At 42.4% G+C, this 11,152-nt stretch overlaps 1 protein-coding gene across 1 annotated transcript; it reads left to right on the top strand.

The window, feature by feature from the left end:
* The first annotated feature begins 417 nt into the window (after nt 1-417).
* Nucleotides 418-9,286, top strand: LOC139284187 (leukocyte surface antigen CD53-like). The gene is made up of 8 exons (XM_070904378.1): nt 418-507; nt 1,163-1,241; nt 5,724-5,912; nt 6,053-6,127; nt 6,378-6,488; nt 6,604-6,711; nt 7,184-7,267; nt 7,584-9,286. Exons 2-8 carry the CDS (start codon nt 1,179-1,181, stop codon nt 7,650-7,652), a joined length of 699 nt encoding a protein of 232 aa, XP_070760479.1. The 5' UTR covers nt 418-507; nt 1,163-1,178; the 3' UTR covers nt 7,653-9,286.
* Nucleotides 9,287-11,152: the final 1,866 nt, after the last annotated feature.

The following is an 11,152-nucleotide window of genomic DNA, read 5'->3' as shown; positions in this document are numbered from 1 at the left end:
TAGGATTTTTCCTGTCTTTGAAACTTAAGACATTTTTCTGTAATGGGGCCCCAGGTCACTACGTCACCACGTCACCAAGCTTCCTACGGTTTCCCCAAAAACCTGCTATATTGACCATAGCTACAGTGTAAAATCATCTCCAAATGCTCGTGTATCAGACCAAAGGAAGTAAAGAAGGCCAATAAACTGGCGATAAATTCAAATTTGCTCTCTGACACTTTTAATTAGGGCTATACTATCATGACGAATCCGACGTCTGTCCCACTTCTCCCTCAGCGGCTCTTCTTTACCGCAATTGCAAGTGTGGACGCCCCTCCTCTTCACTGATAGATATTTCTTACCGCCGGTTGGTGGACAGAGGCCTCGGTTGTCTTTCCTCCTCCCGCTTATTTCTCTTCCTCCTCATACCTGTCTGTCGTCAGTCAACACTGGGAATGTTGGGAACAACACCAGAATACTGCTCACTGCATCTGTCACTGGAGACCTGCTGGATACAGTGTAGTTAAGGTAAGCTCTCGGGTGTTTCATCAGTTTTGTTATGATGGATGAGTTAATTAAAGGGATAGTAGACTGGATTTATGAATGTGTGTATAAAAATGCAAATAACAGCTTTATTTGTGAAGAACAACATACAAAAACAAAATTCAACAAGTGTCATCAAGGTATACGCAATATTGATGGTGTTATAAAAGTAGGCATTAATCAGCTTCTGTTTTGTTTTTAAAAAAAAAAAAAGAAGTATTCAATAATACGTTATTAGTCTACAGGAAATGTATGCCGCTGTGGAAATGAGGTTGTATAGCAAAGAGTGAGGACAGCTCTTAAATGTGGTTTTGTCAGCACAAAGGAAAACAAGCACTAGGCTGCTGTGACAAAACCCATTCTCAGACATTTTGGTGCAAACTTGCAACAAAGGGTTCACCTGGAGATAAGAGCAGGTAAGAATGATTAACTGGAGCTTGAATAGGTCACGGGCGTCCATGGTGGCTCGCGGCTCAGTGTTGCCATATCAAACAGCGGTGTCCTGTAAACACAGAGGAGCGGCAGCTTCGCTTGTTTTCCTTCACAAGTCTTTTGCAGGATAACTGTCAGACTGCCATGTGATTTAAATTCTGTAATTCTGTATTGAACTCTTGACTGGTCTACTCTACTACTCTTCCAGATCTTGCAGAGGAAGGATGAATCGCTCCTGTGTAAACTGCTTGAAAACTATGGTGGTGACTCTGAACTTTCTGTGCTGGGTAGGTGGTTAAAGACCTGCATACACTGCAGCCGTCACACACCGTCAAACCAAACGCTGGGTTGTCTTGTGAATGTGTAATACCTGTGGCAACCAATAGATAGGACGGGTACACTTGTGCTCGTGGCCATTGTTGGACTTGTAATGATGGTTGAAATGTAGTTCCCACTGAAGGAGAGAGTGCCATCAAAAACCTGTTTGTCAAAGCACAGGTTTGGTTATCTAATTCTGTTCTGTTGGAGGAAGGTAGGTTAAATGAGTGTGATGTGTCTCTTCCAGTGGTGGAAGATCCTTTGCTCAAGCCGAAATATAACAGTGTGAAAGTACTTCACTGCAAGTAAAAGTCCTGCTTTCAAAACCTTACTTAAGTTAAAGTAAAGTACTATCAGCAAAATTGACTTCAAGTATCAGAAGTCAAAGTACTCCTCATGCAGTGAAATGGCCCCTGTGAATGTTTTCCTATTATGTATGATGTTTCTGGATTAATATTGCTGCTGCATTAATGTGTATGTTACTGCTGTAGATGTTTAAGGTTGAGCTCATTTGAACTACTGCATATACTGCTGGGTAGTTTAACATACAGCAGCGCATCATCATATTCTATAAGCTCATCATCTGTTTGCAGCGTCGCGGTCCTGTCAGAACCACGTATCTCGGGGCTAAAATGTTTGGGATATACTGGGGAGTCAGAACGTTTAGTGCCTCGTAAGTAATTAAAAGAACCTTAAAGGGGGCCTATTATGCTTTTACTTATTTCCTGTCATACATATAATGTTACAATGTCGGATATTCATATTAAACTTTGCAGTTAGCAGTACTTTATAAAGCTGTCTGTCCATAAGGGATCTCCGTACATCACACAGAGAGAGAAAGCTCAGAAAAATACACAGCTGGTTGCCTTTAAAATCAACCCTAAATGTACTGGAAGCCAGTGTAAAGGGGCTAAAACTGGGGTGATGTGTTCAAACCTTTTACAGGTTAACAGCCTGGCAGCTGAACATCTGTACTGTCTGTAGCCAATCTACAGTTTTTTTTCTATTCAGGCTTGTAAAAAGGTTGTTACAGTAATCCAGGTGTGAGATTGTACTTTCCTACAAAAATCAAACTATCCAGCCACTGTATTATTTCAAAGATTTCTTTTTTCTTCTTTTTTTTTTCAAGAAAAACAAAATCGAAAGAGTAAAGAATACAGGGGGTCGATGCTCAGTTGGAAGGTCTTGAACCTGTCTCGGCAGCAGACTTTGCTTTACCTTCCTGGGACCTTGAGCACACTTTGCGTTTCTCAATTATTTGGCAAAGTGCATCCCCAACTTCAATGGCCTCACGTTTGTCAGTTTCTGCCTGGGCCCTCAGCTGCACCTCCTTCTCGAGCATTTGAATGAGCCACAGTAAGTCTTTTCTTCCATTTCCAGCCTGGTGGCAAGAGTTCTTTTGCCTTTCAGCAGAATTGTCCTTGGGCACCCTTTTCAAATCCGCCGATTCTTGGCAAAGGGCTTCCAGGATCTCAAAGTCCCTCAGGCTGTCTGTCTCATTCTGCTCCCTCAGGTCGATTTGCTTTTGGAGCAGCTCCTCAATTTCCTGCCGGAGGCTATCATTTTCCTTCTTCCCTGCCATGTACCTATTGGCCATGTCTTCAGTGCTCTTCTCCATTGTGTTGAGCTTCTGCAGGGAATTATCAGAGTACCTCTTTGAGACCTTGAGGACCCGTTGTATGTCCTCTACTTCTTTGCAAAGTGCCTCTGCAACCATGACCGCCTCAAATGAGTCTGCCTCGGCCTGGGCCCTTAATTCTTTTTCCACCTGAAGCATCTGGTTCAGGTTCAGAATCTCCTGGTGGAGGCCTCCCACCTTTGTTTTGAGCTCAGCATCCAGCGTCTTGGCTGTAACTGAGGCCTCGTCTGAGCTGTCGTGCTTCTCCTCCAGTTTCTGCAGAAGCTCATCTGCAATGTCAACAGCCTCACCAGCTTTGGCCTCTGCCTCGGCCCTCAGGTCCCTCTCTGACTGGAGCTGGTGGTTGAGCTCCATCATTTTTTGAGAGAGAACTTCTCGCTTCTTCTTCTCCACTTCGAGCTCAGCAGCAAGCATCCGGTATTGTGCCCAATGCTTCACCTCCAGGTTTTGACCGGGTGCCTCCGCGGCTGAGGAGGAGACCGTCTTCACCCTGACCACCTTGTCGGCGCTCACGGAGTCAACTCCCTGAAGCTTTTTCTTCAGTTGGTCAATTTTTTGACTCAGGGCCGTTTTCTTCTGCCTCTCCGCCGTGAGCTTGTTTTCATAGTGCAGTTTTATGTGCACATTCTCCAGCTGGAGGGTGTCGTGGTCGCTGCAAAGGACCTTGAACTCATTCTCATGAACCTGGAAGAAGTCCACGATGTACTTGTGGCACCTCAAGTTCTCCATTTTCTGATATTTTCAGTTCTGTCACTGAAAGTCTGTGCTAGTGAGAGCTATGTCTTACACACCGTAACAAATCTTTGTCTCTGATGAGGGCCTGTGGGTTTCCTTCGTGGAAGTGCTGGGACTGAACTACTGACAGGCTGCTTATGTGCTCCTGAAGGATTCCACATCGTTACACATTATGATGTCATTGAGAACGCGGGAATAGTGGCTCACAATGGCTGCTTCACGTGGATTCAGATGTCTCAAAACTAGAATACTATATGAACTCGCTTCACTCGCTTTTGTGGCCAACAGCTGCTGCTCAAGTGGTCACTGTGGTTCCATTTCACATAATAATAATAATAATATCTTTATTTATATAGCACTTATCAAAACAAAGTGCTTCACATGGCAAGCAGAGAACTCCTAAAGCATAACATAGAAAAACATAGAAACACAGCAATAAAAGGATAAAAGTACTAAACTTGCCGCATAGTAGAATAAAATAAAAATTAGATTTAAAAGAAGCCACTGACTCACCCTGCCGTATATCCTCAGGCAGGGAGCTCCAGAGCCTCGGGGGCTCTTATTGCAAAAGCTCTGCCCCCCTTAGTCTTCAGACGAGAGTCCGAAGCGGTTAAAATGCCCCTGCCCGAGGACCTCAAAGTGCGAGCAGGTTCATGCGGGGACAAAAGGTCTGAGGTATACTGAGGAGTCAGACTGTTGTACGTAATTAAAAGAAGCTTAAACATACATTCACTCTGTTACTGATTGTTAATAGTTTCAACGCAGTTTTGAATGTAATATATGACATCATTAATCCTGAATGATCAATGTGTAAGTGGCAATCTGCTGTTGTAGCTGTAGGTCAAGGTGAAGCTACTGTAGTGTTAACTACTATATATACTGTTGAGTAGTTCAGCGGTTCTCAACCTGGGGGTCAGGCTCACCTCCAGAGGATCGCAAGAAAAACCTGGGGGTGGTGAGGTGATTGGTGAGGATGTAATTATATAATTTTGTACTCATTTTTTGGCGAAATAATGTACAATTTGGCTTCTTTGGGCCTCAAGCACTTATTTAGATAAAACCATGTGAGAAGTTGAGAGGGGAAATGTGTCTTTGGCGGAGCTGCTAACAGCTCAGACATCTGAAAGGTGACGAGAGGTCCCAATTTAATCTAGTAACTCGCAACTATACCTGTAAAATATATGTAGTGGAGTAAAAAGTACAATATTTCCCTCTAAAATGCAGTGGAGAAGTATCAAGTAGCAGAAAGTGGAAATTGGTAAGTACTACCTCAAAACTGTAAAAAAAAGAATACTTTTTTTTTTTAAAAAGTACAGTACTTGAATATAAGCAAAAATGGATCAATATTCCAGAGGTTGTACACAAAGCCCTGAATATGAGTTGACCAATTTCATATTTTGATCAGATGAAATTCCTGAAAAGGTTTCCAGAATTATTGGAAAACATAGGCACACTTTGCTGTTAGTTACACATTGTATACGCATTGTATGTGCAAGTGTGTGTGTGTGTGTGTGTGTGTGTGTGTGTGTGTGTGTGTGTGTGTGTGTGTGTGTGCCCTGGAATTGGTCACATGCCTTCTAGCCTTCTCTTTAAAGTGAGGTGGCAGTTTTAAACCTTAAAGGCAATAACTAGAAGAGATTTATCTTCTATTATTATCCATTTAATCATTTTAATTTGGCTCGGATTTTGAAGGGAAATGCAGCAGGGTCCCAGATCAAAATCCTACAGGCTTGGTATGTAACGTATAACGTTGGGGGACTTGCAAGAGACAGTGAAAGCAGCAGAGGGCGAGATATCCTGCCTGAGATTGGTAGAGTGCCCCTTTCAGTGGAAAGTGACTTAAAGAGGTTGTCTTGTGGAGGAGGTGTGACCAAAGTCTGTCTGAGTTTGGATGTGTGAAAAGGCAGAGCGAGTTCATGCTGGACAGTCCAGACTCATGTGATAACTCCAGAGTAATAACCTGAGGTGTCCTTTGTCCCTCGTGTGTGTGTGTGTGTGTGTGTGTGTGTGTGTGTGTGTGTGTGTGTGTGTGTGTGTGTGTGTGTGTGTGTGTGTGTGTGTGTGTGTGTGTCTGGAGCTGTGTGGCGCGTTTGTGGTGGCGCTCGGGGAGTTCCAGATGATACACTCCAAGTTCGCCTCCCTCGTCACGACCTTCTGGCCCATCTACCCCGCCAACACTCTGGTGGTCACCGGCACCATCGTCACCTGCGTGTGCTACGTGGGGGTGCTGGGAGGCATGAGGGAGAACCGCTGCATGCTCATCACTGTGAGTACGACATGATGTGTATCACATGATTTACATGAGGTTAGGGCTTGCAGTTTATTTTCAATGCAGCTCACGTTAAGTGCGAATACGGCTGAAAATACCATGTTGTCCGAACAAATACTGATTTCCACTGATTACAGTTTTTCGTCCTGCTGTTCATCCTGATGCTGGTGGAGCTGGCCATGGCCTGTGTGTTCCTAGTCTACAGCAGAGAGGTAGGGGAGTCTATATGTGGCCTACACAACAATGCATGCATAGAAGGTTATTCATAGATGTTGATTGGATTGATATGGCACCCACTTTGAAAACATTTTTCGCCGCAAACAGCTTGGCTGACAGGACACGACCCACGCTTTCGCCAGCTTGGCACACGCTACCATGCAACCAGAGGCCGTCAGATTTAATGATCCAGTTGGCAGCTGTGTGTGGCCTGTAATAATAGTAGCTTGCCTGTCTGTTGGACAGATTGACACATACTTTGAGAGAGACCTGACGCAAAGCTTGGAGATCTACAGACAGTCCAGTGCAGAAGGCAACAAGACCATTAAAGATGACTTTGATGCTGTCCAGCACCTGGTAAACCGACTTAAAATGCAATTTGTCTTCTTCCATGTTCTCTACACCCTCATGTAGATCAAGTATTAGTTCCCCTGGTCAAATGAAATGTTCCTTCCATTGTTCTTTGGTACAGTTCAGGTGCTGTGGAGTTCATGGAGTGGAAGACTGGAAGGGTGACGTCCCAATCTCCTGTTGTACCCAGGACCCCTGTAACATCCTCATCCACACCAGCTGGCAAGAGGTTACTAACTCTGTATTATCCCTGTATAAACACCCGGTTCTCAAAATCAAATGTCCAAATCGACTTGCAAGCCCCCTGATTTGATCTTTTTTTTTTTTTTTTTTTTATGTTTGCAGTTAAATAAGCAAAAAAATAAATTCAATAATGTTCTTTAACATTTTAAATCACCACGCTCCAACAGAGCCCCAACCCAGTCGCACCACATTCTTCTCAATAACACGTTAAATCAGTATGTGGATGTGCACACCTAGAAAAGTCGATAATATTCTTGGTGTTTTGACACGGTGCAGCATTCAATCTGTGTTTCAAAAATATCTGCAGAAAAAATAGATGTTAGTCACAAGAAAGTTGTTAACTAAGAGCACGACCAGATAATTTGTGGGAGGGTACCTCAGTGTCTCAAACAAATTGAAGATGAGTGAATTCCAATTGAAGTTTTCACGAGGAAGCGCTGACACGTTTTGTCTTTCAGGGCTGTCTCGTGAAACTGAGGAGCTGGTTTGCCCGAAACTATGTCAGCACAGGCGCAGGTGTTGTCACAATGTTTATCATACAGGTACAGTATATTCAGCCCTCTTATATTCCTCATTATAAGGCTTGCATAGATAATTCAACCCTTGGTTCAGCGTTTCAAGCATGTTGCATTTGCAGAATCCCCGTTAGTGTTGTCCGTTAGCTATCAGACACTTGGCAACCTTATGTGACGTATCTGAATAATCTGAGATTCAACACTGAATTACTTTTTGAGATTGTAACAGTGGCTGCTATATGCTATATTCTTTGTCAGTTTATCTTATTAGCTTTTATGTGTTCTTTTGTGTCATTGTTTGATGTTAGTTCAACTACATTTTCCTCGTCTTCTTTGTTTACAGTTCATTTGTCTGTGCATCACCGTCCCTCTCTTTTGCCACTTCAGACGACATGGGCTGGGTTACCAGTGAAAAACTGTGCCTGCAATTTACAGTTACATTCTGCATGTCAACAGGTTGCTTTTCCCCCAATCAAGTTTTTATTCATCTAGTCCCAATGCTGGAGCGGTCCCCTTTTCCAGCCACCAAAAAGGGAACCAAAACTGCCCCACTTCTTTGACCAGGGATAAGCCGAGGATGGCAGCTTATTATTGCTGCTGATTATGTCATGAGCATTGAATGTGACATGGAAAACATCACCGGAGACGTTTAGTAGATAAGTTAATCTTTACTGACCCACGAAGAGCCCAAGAGATCTGTTCCCCCTGTGATTGCTGGACTAGATGATTGTTGGGCTTCAAGAACAGCTTGAACTAGACTTAGACAACCCTGACTAACTGACCTACTCCATTTCTGACTTCTCAATCATTGTCCTCCTTTTTTAACTGGAAAGGAAGGCCGTTAAACTGGTTAGTACTCTTATGCTCTGCTTAATAAACAAGCGCACGTGCTGATTTTGACACACACACACACACATTTAAGTGTTTTTTTCCATTTGTGTGATGTTTTTTCTGTGTGCAGCCTGTGGTCTCTCTGAGACGCGTTCAAGTCCAAGCTTCCACAGGTCGCTGTAATGTTCACGATCCTCTCCATGTAAGAAAGTCTTATTATTAGGATGCGTTATTCAATCGAGCTGATCTTGTGCCTGCCGAGAACTGCTTCCTTGTTTATTGCAGCAAAGGGGAGGTGCTACATGTTGGAAATTCTGAAAACTCTGTCAAGTCAACCTAAAATATATGCTTAGAATGACATTTGACTGCCCACAGACAAGTTTAAGAGGTGGATGCATTATTCAGCAGAGCCAAATTTGTAGCTACCAAAAACTCCACTTCTATACTGTACATTTCTGTGTATTTATAGGGCTTCACTGCTGATCTTATCTCACCCATGGTCTCCACTGACCATTCCTATGTCTGAAACACTCTGCTTCTGATCACCTCCCGAGTTTTCAAAATTTAAATTGCTAAACTTCTCAAAGTGTTTTTGGCTGATTCTGACCCTTTGAATTGTGGATTCCTGATACTGTGCGCAACATGGATGCCACAGCTGCCATTGTAGTGATGTTTAATTGTTTTTTCTGTCGGAAACATTAGCTATCAGATTGTTTTCACAATTTGTCACTTTTCAGCATCACCTCTCCTTGCCAAGGAATTGAACCCCAGCTCAACTGTGTCATTAACACTGTGCCAGCAACCGCAGGAAGACGCTGCAGTACCATTTTCAGCCACAGCACATACTCAATGAGCTGTTGGCGCTGTTTCAACATCTACTTGCCAGTGAGAGAGTAAACTGTACTGTGTGTAGAAATAGTGTCCTATGTGTTGTATAGTGGGTACAGAGGGACATATATCGAGAGCTTCGGTGGTCATTAACATTTAATTTCGTGACAGTTTCTTGAACCACATTGCATGGGAATATTACCATGTGGCCTCGCTTGGATAAACCTGTTCTGCCATGATGTTAGGCTCTGGCATCAAGGTGTTGGTGTTAATGTACTGTGGGAAATGTGTGTTGTAAAATTGAATAAATAAATAAATTCAGCAGTATCTTGTGGAAAGTGAATAAAACATATTTCGACCATATGAAATTAAAAATGACAGCATCCAGTCTTTGTCAGTTATTTTGAATGCAAAGCGATGAAATGTCTTTTTTGTTGAATAGAAAGATTCTTATTGTCTTAGCTTCACAAAATTGATGAAGGGCCCGCTGTTTCAAAGGTTACAAAGACTTTCGATGGTAAATTTGCCACAGTTCATTTTAAGTGCTTGTGTGCTGTAGAATGGAAAGCTTGACAGGCTAGCAACAGTAACCAAGGGGAGCAGGCTTTAGTGAACAGTCAATTGAAATTGTACCATTTGAAAATATAACAAGGCTAACTCCCAAAACATTGAGCACGTAAGCTTACAGGAAACAGCTAGCCAGTTACAGATAAAAAAAATGAGTTTGAATTCCTCCACAAAGATGAAAGATGCAAGGACTCCAGCTATGCGTCAAATCAAAACCTCAGGTATTTAAAAAGTTAGTTAGCGTTAAGCTATGCTAGTTAGTAAGGATACCCAACCACTGAGGAGGAAGACTCCACTGTGAAATAAATATTTGAGCTAACTTAGTTAACCTACCACAAAACATAAAAAGCAAATGTCCCTCTAAGAACATTGTACTGTAGTTAACTAGTTAACGTTAATGCTAGCTGTATTACTGAGGCATACAGCTAGCATTAGCCACTGTAACTAACCTAATAGTATCAAAGTAGGGTGGTAGCTAGCTAATGCTATGTTTGGGTGCGCATTGCTTAAGCTACATACATATGTGAAATGTGAAGAGTAAAGTATATGTTCATTTTAGCTAATCTGTCTAATGTTGAAGCATAATTCATCATACCATCATAAAACTACCTTCAATTAAAATAATGTCCAGCATCAAATCACTTTCAAGGAGACACGCTAGTTGGGAAGCAGTAGGAATACTCATCCATGCTAGCACCATGTTATAGTGGCAAAATAAACTTTTCATGAGCAAAGAAGGGTTTTAAACATGTCTCACGAGGGTGTTTCATTTAATTCGATTTCACGCATTTTGTTTGTTTTTTTTCCTTTCTGTCATTCAGAATAAAACTGAACAAGAGGAACAACAGAGTGGTGTTGTCTGTTAGGCTGATGGAGCTGAGGGAGTCATTGAAGACAAAGAACATTCAGTACATATTACAACTGTGACACATTGACACAGGTTAGTGTGCTTCACCCACAGTCACCACCTCCCCAAAAAACAACAACAACAGTGTAACTGAACTATATTAGCAATATATACTGTATATATTATATTAAAGCTGCATTTAACAATTTTGTTTTGCCACTTGGGGGCAGCAGAACAAGCTGTTTCACTTTACACATGGTCATTTGACCCATCATTAATATGAAAATGTTGATTAGTGCAGCTTTATCTCAACATATGAACTATAAAGAACGCAACGTATTGGACTCAACCTATGCAGGTATGGGGGGTCAGTGTATGGTACATTAGTATCAAGAGTGCTCATGAATAGCGGAATTTTCTAAAACCTGTGTATCGGACCAGAGGGGAGGATGTAAAAGCCATTAAAGAGAAGATGGTCCTGATTTGCAGAGACTGCTTTAGCTTGCCTTGTGATATGATGCTGCTCAACGATGATTTTACTCACCACCATGACAATATTGCCCCCTTGATTTTCCTGTTTCACACACTTACATTCCCGTACCAGCAAACCATTGAGAGGGTCAGTACTGATTTAATGATGGATCTGTAAAGTAGCACCGTCAGCTTTCTGTCAACATTCAAAACATTTCATCTCTGCATAAAATACAGTCATTTGTGGCCTTTTCTTGCGTAGAAAGAGTACTCATAAAGGTACTTATAGTTCTCACACAGGCTGAAGATCACACAGGCCAAGGAAATCCAGACCACCTATTGGCACATTCATGAGCACCTGCAGCAGA

Source organism: Enoplosus armatus, chromosome 4, assembly GCF_043641665.1.
Source record: "Enoplosus armatus isolate fEnoArm2 chromosome 4, fEnoArm2.hap1, whole genome shotgun sequence".
Taxonomy (NCBI): Eukaryota; Metazoa; Chordata; class Actinopteri; order Centrarchiformes; family Enoplosidae; genus Enoplosus; species Enoplosus armatus.
Note: the sequence above shows the minus strand (reverse complement) of the source record. Positions and strands in the feature narration are given on the sequence as shown.